The sequence below is a fragment of the Accipiter gentilis genome, chromosome 21, assembly GCF_929443795.1.
Source record: "Accipiter gentilis chromosome 21, bAccGen1.1, whole genome shotgun sequence".
NCBI lineage: Eukaryota > Metazoa > Chordata > Aves > Accipitriformes > Accipitridae > Astur > Astur gentilis.
Genome location: NC_064900.1, coordinates 3,554,452 through 3,570,824, shown reverse-complemented (window position 1 = coordinate 3,570,824; position 16,373 = coordinate 3,554,452). Strand labels below are relative to the sequence as shown.

Sequence of the window (16,373 nt, the reverse complement as noted above, 5' to 3'; positions counted from 1 at the left end):
CGCGTCCCCCGCTTTCCACACCGGAGCAGGACAGGGCTGGGCCCCCGCCGCTGCCCCGCGGGCTCCCTCCCCTCCTGCGGCGGCACAAGATGGAGGCGGGCGGGCCCGGCCGCCTCACAGGGCCCTGCGGGGGGGGGTGGGGGGAGAGCGACAACCCCCTACTACCGGAGGTTCGGAGGAAGCGGCGGCAGCATGAGGGAAACGGCGGGGAAAAACCCCGAGGGCCGAGCCTGTCCCCGGGGAAAGGCCAGAGAAACCGCCACCACCCCCGGGGAACCGGACCGCCCCCCCCCCCGCCCCGGTATTAACGTCCCGCCGTAGGGGGGGCGTGGCATTCCCCGGCCCCGCCCGCCGGCGGTCGCCATGGGAACGGCGGCGCCATGAGCCGTACGGTGACGGGCGCGGTGCGGGTCCCGCTCCTCGGGGACGGCCGTCAAATGGCTCCCGGCCGGACCTTCGACTGCCCCTACGGTACCGGGCCCGGCCGGGAGGGACGACGTCCTCCCCGCGCCCCCTGCAGCACCCAGGGCTTGGGGGGGGGGGAGGGAACCGGTGCGACCAGGCCCGACACCCTTCCGCGGGGGTGTCGAGGGAGGCCCGGCCGGGCCCTGGGTGGGGAGTTAGGTGCTGGCAGGGGACGGGACGGCTGTGAGGGTCGTGAGGCGGTTGAGGCTGCCCGAGCAGGCCTCCCGCCTCTCTCCCCGACCGGCCGCCGTGCATAGACGAGGTGCAGGGCCGGAGCGGGCCTGTCACGGGGAGGCCGGCAACTGGCTGGGCAGGGAAAGCAGGTCTGGAGCCGGGAAGATGGGTGCAAGCCCCAGGAGCAGGGCAGAGCCCCGCAGGGGTAAAGCGTTAGGGTTGGCAGCGGTAAGGAAGCTACCAGGAGCGAGGAGAGGGCTGGGACTGCGACACATTTGCGAGCTGGAGGAAAGTCAGCACTAGCTCTGTGTCCCAGAGGGACGCATCATGGAGAGGACGATATTTCCACTGATTACCATTGCACCATGCTTTCTTTTTTCTGTTTCATGTCTTCATCTTCTATTTTAACTCGGCAGTGCTTCCAAAGAAAGTAGGTTTTTCTTCAGTCATGTGCGTGTTCCACAGAACAGTAGTAGTTCAGCTCTGAGGCTCATTTGTGTGATGGTGGAATTTCTTTGATACGGAGACATGTACTTCAGCTTTTTTCTTCCCTAGTTTTTTTATACTCTCATACGGACAGACAATGGAGCTTGACGATTCATGCTGATTCCTCAAATATGTAACTGGTTCCATTTGTTCACTTACCTTTCAGACCCTCTGTACACACTATCAAGTGAGAAGGACCATTCAAAGTCAAATGTCCACGTTCAGCTTGTCGGTGATAAAGTGGTAGGTGTTGGCCAAAGATAGCTCACATGTGCACCTTATGTTTCTGTGTGTATGCATACACATGGGTAGAAACACTGTCTCAGTTCTAAGCTGCTCCCTTAAAACAGCAAAATACAAAGCAAAGGAAGTAGTTTTATCTAAACCAAGACTTAATGCAGGGAGTAACCATGACTGCAGGCCTAGGGTGACTCTGTAGCAGCAGCCTAGAAATGCCCAGTTTCACGTCCTGAGTAATTTCCTAAATTGTGTGTCAGTACTTTTAAAAGACTATCTCCAAATGCTGTTAACAATAGCTTGTATGTTATTAAGATCTACTAAAAGAACTGGACAGTTCTTGGGCTGTTGTTCAAGCAGAACTGTTAAAATAATGTGTTATTTCACATGGTGCCTTCTCATTTACCTTGGGCACTTACACTACAGTTCAAGGTAGCATAATTAGACAGTTTAAAATGAACTAGGGAGCAACAGCTAAGCAGCCTGTAAAGATTGCAGACCCGTCCTCATTCTTCATACTAGGTTAGCACAATTTTAACTTACTAGCTAAGCCCTCAGCTAGTTAGCCCATGCTTAGCTCCCTACTGCATTTGCTCTCCTGCTATCAGTATTCACCCCAGCTAGTTCAAAACCAGCTAGGGCATGTCTGTGGGAGTTGCAGTCACACCTTCAGAGAGCCGTGATTGACGGCTGGACAGGCTGCATATAGGTAGAATGCCAAAGGAAAACAGACTCAGTACAACTGCACGATGAATTGGATTTTAAACAGAGTCCCCAGAAGCTATGCACTTGACTGAGCCTGCAAGGCAGATATTCTGAACTCTGAAACTCCATTGCTGTACTGCGAGGACAAAATCCCTGAGCAGCTTTCCAACAATAGAATCAAGAAACATTTTTTTGAAGAATGTTTCTGGATGTCTCCTACCCCATTATCTCAGACTCTTTCTTATATCTACACAGAAAAAATGTGTGTTTGTCTGCCTCTCTGTAGAGAGACATACACATGGAGCTGGAAACATAGCCTGTCATCATAGAGATCCTTGCAACATATGGCTGTGTTAACAGTTCAGGCCAGACAAAGTAAGCAAGCATACTGTCACTAATGTCACATCATAGGTGTAATGTTGCAGATGGGTATGGTGATGGACTCACTCTGACTGGCATAAAACATGTTTTAAGCGTACGAATCAGCAAGTGCATAATGTGCAATTCAAAACAATACAACTCTGAATTCTTACTCTTATCGCAAAACTGGGTGGACAGGGGTTGTGATGATATTAGTTTATAGGGTTTTCCAAATTCCTGAAAGTTGAATTCCCTTTGGAGAGAAATGAAACAAAAATGCAGTCTCATGCACAGCAAGCAGCTACTCATAGCAGGGTACCTACATCTTCATCTTCTGACACTCTCTTACACTCTGGTGAGTTAGTGTGCTTGAAATGTCACCACTACCCTATCTGCATCTGAGTTAGCACCTGCTGAAATGAAAGGAGCGATTCATAATTCAAAACAGATTTCAGGCTTTACAGAAGCTCAAGCCAATACAGCTACATCACTTATACTTGAGTCACAATTGCAAAGATTTACTGGCAACCATAAATTTAGAGATTTAAGGTGTATCTATCCAGGGGAGTTAGTGCTTAGAAGGAAGGGTGTGGATTTTTAGTGTGATCATTTTTGTGTGCTAACTCCCATAGAGATATTTTTAACAAATGCTAAAACTGTTACAGAATAAAATAATGTAACTTTGTAAGTGGAATATGTTACTTCATTTCTAGAGCACCCGAAATAGGAGGGAGTTACATGGGGTAATGTGCTAGAAGTTCATATTACTGCATATTCACAGTTACTGCACGCTAACTTCTTTATGTAACGAACCGTTAGATCCTTCGATTTTAAGTGTAAGTTTAGACACTGGAAAACAGCCAGAAGACATAACTGTGCATCTGCTGCTAGTCTGGTATGCTCCACATCTTGAGAAGTACCATCTAACCAGCTGACATCATTAGCATACGTATGCCTTCTTTCCCCATCCCAAATGTGCAGTCCTGTAAATCACAGCAAGCTGAAATTCTGATCTCTAAAGCTGTTTGAAATTGCTAAATCACCGCCTCTCTTCTTTGTGTCCACACGAACATTAGGTAAAGGCACCAATGCTCAGAAGTATGTTTAGTAGCTTGATTCATTTCCCGGGCCACAGTTTGTGCCTGGAGGGCAAAGATCCGGTACCTCCATTTATTGACCGAAGATGGAGAGGGAGGGCTCAGCAGCGCCTGGAGGCTCTTCAGAAGCTTGCTGCGTAAGTGTTCTATGGTTGGATAATTTAAAACAAACATGCAAACAAAACTGACAAAAACCCATGCACGCTGAAGTGGAGATGACTGCAATTTGCTCCTACTTATATTTCCCTTGAAATTAAGAGATTGCAGCTGTTGTGGAGTATGGTTGCCCATCTGTTTCTTACAGGGTGGATGTTGCACATTCCTTCATCCCTGTGCTATCTGCTTTGCAGCGGTTACCGGGAAAGAGAGTTATTTCAATCTCTTATAGATCAGATAAATTATGAAGACTTCAGTGACTCATGTGTGTTACTTCAGCAGGAGCTGTTTCCTTTTAGTCCCATGCAGTTGCAGCTGGTTAGATTGCTTTTGCTGCCCATGCAAGGGTGTATGGGGCCTGAACCAGGGCACCACATTTTTAGTGCAGGGGTTTCTTAGTTGAACTTTCTCCTGGCGCCACAGTTTGGGCTTCTGATTCAGCAAATATTTTTAAAAAAAACACGTTTATGTGTTTTGCCACACCATGTATTTTTTTGAGTCCTCTTGTGGCTGTATTCAAGATGGCAGGCATCAGCCCAGGTAGCGGTTTTCAGAAGTTTTTGCTGCATTAACAAGCTAACTTTAGACCGTAGGCTTTTTCAGATGATGTGTGCTCTGGGCTTGTTGGTAAGTTCTACTACATGCCAGACAGTGATCGAAGATGTTTAAGAATAATACAGCGGATTTCACACCTGGTTTTGTTCAGTTTTGAAAGCATATTCTTCTCATTTCCATAATAAAATAAGAATATTTTTCTTTCTTGTTTTCAGCATTTCAAACTGTCCCCAGCACATGAAAACCTCAGTGGCTTCTTATACTTTGCCTGTTATTCTGTAACAGGAACTTATTTGACCCCTGCGCCGCTTTAAAATTGATTTGCATTTCAACAACATGTATTTGCAAAATGCCTTGAAATTAACAAAACATGAGAAATACATCTCCTCTGTTTCAACCTGCACTGACTGACAGTGTTGCTGATACAGAAGATAGAATATTTCCCAGCTGTCTTCTCAGTAGTTGCATTGCGTCTGCAAGGTTACCAGGAATAAATGCTCATTTATTTCAGCAAAGTCAGCAAATGTAAGTCAAGGACATGCAAGAGGCAGGATCTGTGGAATAAAAAGGGCTATTTCACTGGGTTCCCATTGTGCCTATAACTATACCATAATAGGATGAACAGCTTATGCTAATAAAGTTAGATCATAAGAATAAGTGCCCACCTGTGCTGAATGAAACACAAATCCATCTGGATGGAGCAACAGTCTGATATGTAAAGAGTCAGCTAGTGGAACTAGTCAGCTCAATTAACTCATTTGAATTACAAACACAACTTCACAATAATAGGTTGATTAGTGCTGAGCAAGTATTCTCAGGTTACAGCACTGCATCTCGAAACATTCCCCTCTCTTTTGTTATGTGATATGACTGAAAGCACTGGGAAGAGATGACTTTAAACTTACCTTGGCAGTAAATTGTATGTCACGGGAGGTTAATGAAGCATCTCTCTATAGGCTTTGCTGTAGTGGGTAGCCATACTGTGGTTCCCTGAGTTCCACAGCACAGCTCGCAGAGCTTAGATGAGGTCTTTGAAGACAACTGATCTCGGCATGTGATCCGCTGTTTTGATCCCAGCTGTCGAGCGATATTATGTATTGTTAATTGTATCTCTGTAAATATACCTCTGTATTTAAAATTAGGCAGCAGCCACCAACTCCAGCACCCACAATCCCATACATCTGAAGTCCGGATTCTTAGAAATTGCCAAAAATGGTCTTACGAAAAACATTGACCTTCAGGACTTGCCATATATATAGCTTAAAGAAATGACTTACCTTAAGGGCATGATATGGGCTTTTTTTTTTTTTTTTTTAAAAAAAAAAAAAGAACTTCTCTTTCTTGGTTTTAACTACCTTGCAGGTTGAGAAGAATAAGACTGGAGTATAAAGTGGTTGTGAAATTGAATAGCAATCCTCATGTATAGCTTTTCAAGGACTCATATCTACATGTTCTCTCACTGACTGCCTTAATGAGGTCTACCTCATGGTCTTCCAAAGCTTTAAAATAAAGAAAACACTCCAAGATGTTATAGTGAAAATTTTAAACAGTCTGCCTACTTCAAAATGGGGAAAAAAAATGAAGAAAAACTGTTCTTGCAAAAGATATATATGCTTGTTCCAGCACAGCTTTTGAAACATTCACATGATCATCCTAATTTTTCTCCTTTATTGGAGAATTCAAATTGAAATTGCTGACTCTAAAATTTTCCACATTTGCTCAAAATCTCTTTAGCTACTTTTGAAAAGTAGAAAGTGGTAGTCTTTCCCTTTGTTCATTCTACTCCTTTACACATATTTTCTGTTATGGAAAGCTTTTCCCTCTTGAGTAAATGAGCTTGCTCCCCCCGCTCCCAATAAAAGTAGTTTGCTTTACAAGGTCAAACATTTACAAGTGGCCAATCCTTTTCATGGCAAGCGCATAAGATGTTTTTATTAAAGGCAGCAAATGACAATTTCTTGCCCTTACATAGTGGGAAATATACATAAAGTGTCAAACTGTTTTGCTATATATGTAGGTATGAAAAAAAACAAAACAGAATTGCTTGTACAAGTATGGGGATTTTGTAGATTTTGTAGTGTGCATGTTTGATTGTGCAACCAGAGAAGCAGAGAGAGAGATTAAAAAAAAAAAAAAAAAAAAAGGCATAAGAAAAAAAGATCAGAACTGCTCTGAATATACTTCTTAAATGATATCCTGTATTTTGGCTTTTAGAGCTCAATCTTCTCTTCAAATACCTCAAATTGTGTATGAAGATCCTGAAGTTAGTGGAAGGAATCGCTACAAATACTTTGCAAGGTAAGGAATGAACTGATTTGAAACAGAGTTCAGAAGCTTGCTTTTGTGCAGTTTAAAGAGCACGTGAATAAATGCCAGAGCCTTATTTTTATTGTCTTTTCTGTCAGTTCTTTGATCACTGCCATGGAAAATCTAAATAGTAACCAAATCTTAAATCACAAGGTCTTTTTAAATTCATGCTATGCCAGAATTTTCAGGGAATGAGTTACCATATAAGCAAATGCACCAGGCATTCTGTACTTGATAATTATTTGTTTCAGAAAGCCTTGGGCTGTAGATCCTCCTACACAAAGGAAGAAGATGCTCACAAAACCATTGTGGTTCTCCAGACTCCTGGAAAGGTGCCTTCATAAGAAGGAACCTTTTAATTCCCAGTTTCTGCCAGGAGCAGAAAGGAAGCCAATGGAATCCTTAATTAACTTTTCATCAATGTCCTCTACTGCAGGACTGCTCTGCTCCTTCCAGAATGACACTGCAGGTCAGCAATGGACTCAAGATCTGAACCAACAGCTAGCTTACAAACATTCTCAACTTAGTCACATATACTTCGAATTACATTCACTGTAATAGTCAACAGCTATTGGCCAATATGTCCACTTTAAATATAAAAAAAATTGCCAAGTTTAATAAATTGAAGTTCTTTATGGCTCCTTTAACAACAACAGCAACAAAAGGACAAAGATGATGTTATCTTCTGCAATTTGAAATTAAGCTTTAAAGTCTTTCAGATGCTAAGGGAAATTGATAGTGAACTGCAATATGCAAACTATAAGGATGCCTAAAAAGGAATTATTACTATGTTGTTGGGCCCATATCACTTTTAAGATACTTCATAAAATACTACAAAAAAGGAAACAATCAAATTAGATAAATCCAAACCAGCTTATCTTACCAGCTGATGGTAGGAATTCATGTCAGGATTTCAAGAATTTATTCAAAAAAAACCTCTCAAAAGCTCAAAGTGAAAAAAGTAAACTAATTAGTGAAACATACACAAAATATTGTGAACACACTCAAAACAAACTTCTTTTAATTATTGTCTTGTTTTTCAATTCCACTTGCTGCTTTGGCAGAAGAATAACACTCAGTCCTGCTGGTGAAACTTTATGTCTTACTCCTTAGCTATGAAAGAATTATTTAACATTCAGGCACAATTCTTAAACATGCAACTACAGAACCTGAGTTGTGGGAAATCAGTGTAACTCCACTGAAATTAGTGGACTGCAGTTTTTCTAAACTGTAATGATCTTTTATGCTTATGGTGGTTGTCTTACATCTGCATTCTCGTTTCAGACCTCTCATCCCTTCTAATAAGCTGCTTCCACTAAATGTTGCTTATGCAATGGCAAAGTAAGTAGTGAGTTCTGGAACATTACTGTGTAGTGGGTCATATCTCACTAGAAAAAGATTGGGAAACTATTTAGCTGGTGACCACTATTATTCATAATGAACCAGCAGGAGAAATTTGTTAAGAGGTAAGGATTTGTTCACCATTAAGAACTCCTGAAGAAACAGGTGACTGACTGTTTCAGAATTTGCTTGCAGTATATAAGTAGTAATTTGTAGATAAAGGACATGTGCCTCAAGTGTGTTATGATTGTGAGGCCTGAAAGAGAAAGCCAAGTGTCTCTGAATCCTAGAAGAGATACCAATGCAAAGAAGATTCTCCAATACAGCAATATTGTTGGAAAATCTTCTGATGTTTTATTACAATCTCTGTGATACTTGCAGTACTATTCAGTGGTGCAGAGCATCCATGAAGTAGTCTAATGTGGTTTCCAGTGGGGATCAAATTTTGAGGGGACATAAGATTCATTTCCTAGTAGAGTCAATGGAAGTTGCATGTGCTTACATCAGAATTGAATCTTTGTTCTGGAATTGTTGGAAAGACAAACATGTAAGCTAAACTGAAGCAGTCCAGCTTCATTTTACACTCAACCATGAGTTACTTTTTGTGCCCATTAAAAGCAGTGCTTTAGAATGGATACATAGGGAAGATCTGCATGTAATAACCTGTGAGAGCTGAAACCATAAGATTTCTGGATTGTTTACCTAAGGAGGGAGGTTTCAGAGGACTCAGTGTAGCCTCAGTCTGCTTTTACTAAAGATAATGGAGTTAACATCAATGGGAGCAACGTTAAGATAAAACACATTTGGGTATTCTACCTTTGACTTAGCGTTGTGTTTGTTTTGGTTGGTTTTTTTTTAATGAATGTTACAAGTGTTCTTCCATCTTGCATGTCTTTAGGACAGAGCCCTATGTCCTTTCAGCTACAAGAGACAACAAGGTCTTCAGTCCCAAGTTACGAACTTTGGGCACACAGACAGATTACAGGGATGGTGAAGCCCAGACGGATCCCTGTTCTCCTGAATATGTAGTTCCCAGTGGCTCAGTCCCTGAACTTCTGACACTTGCTACACTCACTTGGGGTGAGTTGTGAAATCGTCGCCTCTTTGGCAGGAGATTTTCTTTTTTTCAAGGTCAGGTTTCAAGTCTATTGCCAGCTTTGGCAGCCCTTCGTTGTCTTCCATTGGGTCATATTATTTTATCTATTTCTAAAACAGGTATGCTATTTTCCTACTTAATAGCGCTGTTCTGGGGCATTTCATAAAGAGTTTTGAGATCGTTCAATATAAAAGGTTATATGTTTTACAGATACAAATTAGGAGCAGTTTTTCTATTTACCTACTGTTCTTCAGCTGTTCTGAGTTAGACATCAGTGAAAAATCAGCACGAACACTGCTGCCTCAGAATATACCTGTGATCCTCATCTCCCAGCATCACACCCACAATAGTGATGGACACTGAACATGCCAAAGAAAGTGCTCATTCTCAGAAAGCGATGTCCTGGAAAAGTTTTTCCTCCTTTGCAGCCTACAGTAGAGGAATGAAGCGCTAGTGTTGACATCAACTAAGCTATAGCAATTGTAGGTCCTACCATTCCTCATACTGTAGAATTTTACTGGCCCTAGAAGTATTTACTTCTGGCTATTGACAGCTCTGGTTGTGTGTGCCTATCCAGCCCTCTAATACTTTATTGGTGGTGGTTATTTGCTGGATTTACCATTCTTCTAAAAAGCTGCTTCTTCTTGTCCCTGTAAGGTCGAGGGCTACCAGCAGGACTCGCCGAGGTGGAGATGATTGAACGTGCCCGGGAAAAACGTGCATGGGAAGCAACTCTTCCAACAATGGACAATGCCTCACAAATCATGAAGAGGAGGAAAATGATGGATGATATGGAGAGGAAGGAGTGGGCCTTTAGAGAACAGGAAATAGAAAAGTAGGAGTTCAATTATACTCTTAATTTCTTTTAATTATTGGATATTATGAATAGAGAAGGAACAGGAAGGTTTAGGGGATTGGCTGAAGGATACAAGCCTTTTATTTCTGTGAAAATCCCCTAAGTTTGGGAAAGGCTATTTTTGTTAAATTTAGTGTAAAAGACTGCTATCACAATACTTTTCACCAGTGGTAAACTCACTTTTTAAAAAGAAAGATTAAATTCGAGATATGCGATATGAACTATGTGTAAAGTAGTCAGTTGGTATGTAGGATTTGATGATGACAGCACTGCACAGAACACTGCAGAGTACAGCAGATCATACCTGGCCTTTTCTTTCCTTGCAGGTTGCAGGAGGTTCGACTGGAAGTCTTAAAGAAGCTGCTGCAGAGGCGAGAGAAGAATCAGAATGAGCTGGATGCCAAGCGCTTGGATGACCACTGGCAAAATCATCAGAAGGCTAAAGAGGAGAAAATAAAAAAGATTCAGCATGACTGTGCGCTGAGTAGGTTTGAAAACTGGGGAGAGGATAGAATGAGACTTAAGTTTTCAGACAAGCCATTTTTATTTTCACAAGGTTGCAGTCTTTATTCAAGATGAAGCAGGTTGCATCCACAATATAAGTATGCATGGCCAGCATTTGTTCTGGTCCAATAGGTTATGTTTTATGTTAACCAGCAAAAGCTTTTGTGAATTTCCGAAGATGGGGCTTTTGTTAGAACTATTTGTATGAAGAACCTTCTCACATTTATATTTCCTTTTCAGTGCTCAGGAAACTGATAGCTAAGAGGAAGAATGTGATGGGGAAGCTGGAGAGACGAGATATCATCAAAGAATATACAGACTTTGCATCACAAACATATGCTCCTTTGTCTAGAATTGGTTATTTCCCAGACAACCATTCTGAATGCTATGTGGTAAAAAACTTCTATCTTAACACCTTTGCAGGTAAGGCATTTTGGAAGACTTACTTTGTATGAGATACTTACTTAAAATATTAACAGAACTCAAATTCTCTCCCCACCACTCCATTACTTAATTGCTGTTTGTACTTCTTAGGACTGTGTGAACTGGAAGCATCTCTCCCAGATTCTTTCACCCAGGCCAAGATTAAAGCTCCAAAACCTAAGTACACTACCACTAAGACTGGATTTATTAAAAGGTCAGCAAGGCTAGAGGTGGAGCTGGCACAGGTTCACCAGGTATGGAGCTGCATCTGGCAGCACATCAGTTCCTCTTAGATTTGAACTGCTCAGAAATACTATCTGGAAGACACATGTATAAGCTTTCGTCCCAAGTTCCTGTGCTATATTAGTATTTTCTGTAAGACAACTTCAAGGACAGAATGGATCGGACATTCAGACTGTTGTAGGCATCACCAGTACTGCTCTGGAACTCAGTCTGTCAGTGCTCTCTCCCTAATATCTGTGCTTCTGCTCCAACTCTATAGAAAACAAGCATAGCTGCTTCTGTCTTCCTACAGATCAGGTATTTGGATCAAAACATATTATGTCAGTTAGGAATTCTCTCCAGCCATTTGCTCATTCTCATTTCTTCCTTGCTTTTATAATGCACAAGTGGCAAGCCTACTGGTTACACTGTCAAACTACTAATAATTAAACAAACCAAATCTGGGTCCTTATTCTAAAAATTCTGTAAATTTAAAAAAATGTACATTTTAAGTACATATTGTAAAAACACCTGCAGCAACGCATGATTAAAATGACCCCACTCGTAAAATCAGATCAGCGCGGTGGATGCACATCACTTGTTCCCTAACAACAGCATCTGATTTGCAAACATGCTAATAGTGTTTTGCATATCTTAATTTGTCACAACTGTTCATGCAGATGAGGTGTCCATATATGCAATTAACCACTGAGGAAAGAAGTGCCTCATTTGCATCTACAATCACAGTATTTGTAAATTACATGTACTTTTAAGTATGCTTCTTGTGATGCTGTTGAGTGTTACCTTTTTTAAAATCAGGCATATTCTTGGCTGGCTGCTCTATCTCTGAAAAATATTGAATTTCATTTGTAAAGCTTGGCAACTTTCACTTATGCTTTATTTAGTGAAGAAATATTTCATAATTGGAAATTGCGTGTATAGCTTTCTTCGTTTAGTGTAACTTAATAATACTCTCAATGCAGACAGTAACTTTCTACTAATGAATTTTAAATTGAAATCTTGTTCTGAAAAATCAATCATATTATCTCAAATTTAAATTCCACTAGGTCTTGTAAAAGGTGAAACATGGCATCTGATTGTTATTCAGAAGGAAAATTTTTGAAGAAAATCTTGAGTGCTACAGGAATTGTTCAAGAACTAAGGACATTAATTCACTACAGTTTTAGAGAAGAAGACACAGCAGTATTGAAGGGGTTTGAGTTTGGGTGCTTTTTGCATAAAATTCAAGTAGTGACTATGTATGATCTGGATCATAATACGGTTCTCATAGGCAGCAGAATGTTAGCCCAAGCTTTCAGAGCTGAATTCCAATTACAGCAATTGTATTCTTTTTGTTCAAAATACTTCTCATGGTTTGAAACGCTACAGTGGAGTGTCTAAACTGTAGTCACAGAGAAGTATGCCCTAATGCTGGCAGCTCACACAATAATGTCTATTGAAAGAAAAATTGGTGGCCAAAGGGAGATGGAGTGCAGAACAAAAGCAGGCAATTCTGCATATTTTCTTTCTTAAATCAATGTAGATCACTTGGTCTACTGTTTCTACCAACTGGGGGGCTAACATAATTAATATTCTTTTCCCCACCACAAGAAGGCAAAATGTATATTCTTTTAAAATCACAAAGCATTTCCTTTGCAGGCAAAGATGATAAATCCACTGTGCAAAATTTAACTGCTGCTTTTAGATATACAGAAGTAGCCACCAGACTGGTTGGTCCAGACAAGCAGAAAGTACTGACACTGTGAAACACCCAGCCTGCCTCAGTCACCGTTAGCTTTAAAAACTTTCTGTTCAGAGCAACAAGAAATTACTGCCTTAATTAGCGCTTGAGCTCTGTGGTGCTTTTACTGGTCACTGCTCCCATCAGAGGCTTTTGCTTCTTAAATACGGTGGCTATAGCATGTTCTGGCTTAGCAGGGCCTCTCTGACTAGTCCACCTCATAAGCTACTGGAGCTGTCAAGAAGAGGGCAGTAAAGGGTGCAGAGTACTTGAGTTAACAGAATTTAGCACTTGAGAGGACAGCTGTCTGACCACTTGGCACAAGCAGTCTCAGTCCTGCCAACAACCTCCATCACACACAGTATGAAAGAAGTTTAAAGCAGGCAATTAGGGATCATCTCAGAAAGGCACTGTGCTGCGTTATTTCTATACCTGAGCAGCTAGACCAGTTTTCTCTTCAAAAGCCTCCTCTTAGCGCTGTCCTAGCACACAATCTACACATTTTCTCCCATAGTCTTAGAAATAAAGCAGAACTCTAGAAAATTCAGAGAGTACACAGTGATCTAGCTCTGGAATGAGTTTCTTTCATTTTCCCTGGATAATCTGTGGAAGGAGGTGGCAAACAGAGGAGGAATGCTAGATTTTGGCTTCTGAAGTAATTAATTTTAATAAAGGAAGTTTCCAAGGCTTGCCTCTCTGGCCAAACAAGTGGCAAGATAGACTATCCTCCTCATTATGTTCCTCTTGGTTTGCCATAGAGGGTTTTCTTAAGCTTAAAGCTTGTAAGAAGGGACAAGCAATTATCCAAGGAACTACAAAAAGGATCTGTGTCCTCTTGAGAATGAGAACAGCTTCTTCCAGGCTTGAAACTAAGCCAAAAAGAAGTGATTTTAGAAGCAGACTTTTTGAGGAGCATCCTGAAACCTTTTGCAGGAATATTGTGTACACTCAGTATTCTTTGAATAATTCTCTAAAACAAGAGAACACAGCAGAAACAGGAGTCACTCCGCACTTACAGTAAAAACAATGATCTGTATCTTAAGCCCGGTATGTAAAAGGACAAGGAAAGCTAGTTTCTAGCCAGTGCAGATGACAGTGCTTTAAAGAATGTAAGTGAGCCATTATATAGACAGCCTTGTGTGAAAATCCAAGGCATTAAGGAGATAGCATACTGATATAGCTAATTACTGTAGGAAAGAAATGAACTAGGTAACTGAATACACCAAGGAATGGAGGAGCTGCTAGGAGAAATCCCAGTGCAGAACAATGCGTGATTTTAGGCTGACCCTCTGTGCTCTGGTGACTCAAGAGGGGTGAAGTGTCAGGTAGTTTCAAAGTACTGGATCAAGATGCTGTCAGAACAAGGAACCTCTCACCTCAGCATTAAGTGCAACTCTCATCACACCTGCTTTCCTTTATCCAGTTGCTAGAAGGAGGTGGAGAAGTAGGGGTGCCAAGAATGTCTCTGGAGAAAATCTCTGCCAACTTCAAAACGTAGGAAATCCTGTTCAAGCAGTTATTTCATCAAGAACAGAACCCCAACACAGTGTTAGCTGGCTCATGCTCAGACAAGCTCCAAGAGCTGTTGTGTCAGTCTTGATCAGTCAAGATGCAGCAGCCATGTTGCATCATAAAGTAGGTAGTCAGTCTGTCCTTGATGATCTCACCTTCTTCACTCACGAGCAAAAAGGAAGAAAGAGAAACATGACTGTATACTCTGTGCTGTACATGAAAATAAAAGATACCTAGTGTCTTGTGAAAAGGAGAGGATCACAGAGAAGATAAAGAAGTAATCTAAAGAATGATTTCTTTGAACAGAGAGTTGTTTCTCAAGCCGCTATCCTGTCAAGAGTTCTGCTTCTAGCAGAAGCTAGCAAAGAAGCAAAGGTGTATGGCCAAAAGCATGCATGCCATTTGCTATTCACTGCATTTGCCAGGAAAATGAAAAGGAGATGAATTGGCTGGTCCTTCACTGTCAAATCCAACCAGATTATACCATGACTCTGAACCTACTACCTGAAAAAAGTAATGTAGTCTATTCAGAAAAATTAGAGTGTGATATGTAGGCAGTAACATTTGAAGTATGTTGTTCAGAAATTTAGCACTCCTTTCTTCTTAAAGAAAGTATTCTACAGCAATTCTTGGGCCCTGGTCTCCCTATTTCAAAAGAATGGTAACTTGTTAAGTTAGGCAGAACCACTTAATGCAAAAAAACGTATTTTCTTTCCTTTTCTTACATTAAAGTCTTCAAATAACTTAAAACCTCAGATTAGAGAAAGCAAATGGTAAGCATTTTTGACTTGGTAGAGATAGCAAAGCAGGCACTAGACTGTGCTGACATGAAAAGGTAAAACAACTTCTGGGAACCGCAGTACTTCTCAAATCTACATTAATAAGAATTTCCTCTTGTCAGAAGTGCTTATAGATTTTTCTGTCTTTAAAAGTTGTTATTCTGGTTGTATTTTGTTATTGTGGTTAGCAGGAAATATTTTTGGAGGCTAAGGTTTTCTTAGAAAAATTATGAATGCAACATTGTACTAATAAACATAGGAGCCATTGTTTTCAAAATAATCACAATTATAGCATCTTTTTTCTTTCAATCCCCCCCCCATCATGCAAAACACCTTATAAATCATAGCAAGCACTGTTATAATCTTCATGCCAGAGAGCTCGAAGGTCATCAAATACAAGAAACAGTTCAGAAAATCTCTCAACATTTTTGAGCTATAACCATTTCACATGGCTTATAAGCAGTTTGTAGGCTTTGATTCTTGCATTATTAACGTGGTCCATTTCAGAAGTTTTCAATAATAAAGGATTTTACCCCCTCCACCTAGAAATCTCTCTCCTTTTCTGGAGCAACTAATTATCCTGGCCTGAAAGTTCAGATCCAATATGCAAGAAGAGTTTTGTAGAATGACCACTGGAGTTTCAAAACTTCATTAATTTAGCATTTCTGTGCAAGTACCATCAATTTCCTGTTACTGGAGAGAGAAATTCATCATGGGATTTTTTTTCTTAAGTTTTTTGCTTGGTTTCCATCCCTAGTGAAATACTGTATTTGAACATTTGAAAGAGAGAGAGAAAAGAAAAAGGCACACTTTTCCTTGCTGGAATACATCCATTCTTTCAGTAATTAAGACTATAGATCCAACCCATGCAGTCGTAGGATTATAATTTTGAAGGAGCTTTAAATGTACATAGTCTCTTCCCTTTTCTTTGCAAGCCAAAGTGTGATGTCCTACAGCAGGCAAGCGTTGCTGTGCAGTTGGAAATGATTATCAGAATATATTGTTTTAAGTAGCTTGTGATGGGAAGTTGGCAAGGACTTTGGCTCTCTAAACAGTTTGAAAATGTCTTGAAAGAGTTGAGGCAATGGTGACATTTCCACTCCTAGCCTGCTTCGGCTGACGAGGTTTGGCATCTGACACCAAAGAGCTGTAAGCAAGATAAAATCCACTTTTAATGGACTTGTGGATTTTCCTGGTAGAAGGAAGTTCTCAGGCAAGTTAGTTTCCCTTTTGCCCTTAGTCAACTCGTACAGTTGCTGTGAGTGCCACTGGGCTGCTGGGCAATTGCAGATGAGCAGAGAAGAGTTTTAAAACATATTTTGCAAGGAAGGGGTTCTGGGTCATTTGGTTCAACCCT

The 16,373-nt window shown here is 41.0% G+C and overlaps 1 protein-coding gene across 1 annotated transcript in view; it reads left to right on the top strand.

Annotated features, from left to right (window-relative positions):
- Window positions 1-380: 380 nt before the first annotated feature.
- CFAP91 (cilia and flagella associated protein 91) overlaps window positions 381-16,373 on the top strand; it is a 31,792-nt gene continuing 15,799 nt past the window's right edge. The window contains exons 1-10 of the mRNA XM_049824234.1: window positions 381-471; window positions 1,292-1,368; window positions 3,504-3,661; window positions 6,450-6,533; window positions 7,827-7,883; window positions 8,782-8,963; window positions 9,637-9,814; window positions 10,162-10,319; window positions 10,580-10,762; window positions 10,874-11,016. Coding sequence (XP_049680191.1) covers window positions 381-471; window positions 1,292-1,368; window positions 3,504-3,661; window positions 6,450-6,533; window positions 7,827-7,883; window positions 8,782-8,963; window positions 9,637-9,814; window positions 10,162-10,319; window positions 10,580-10,762; window positions 10,874-11,016 — 1,311 coding nt within the window. The remainder of the gene's footprint in view (window positions 472-1,291; window positions 1,369-3,503; window positions 3,662-6,449; window positions 6,534-7,826; window positions 7,884-8,781; window positions 8,964-9,636; window positions 9,815-10,161; window positions 10,320-10,579; window positions 10,763-10,873; window positions 11,017-16,373) is intronic.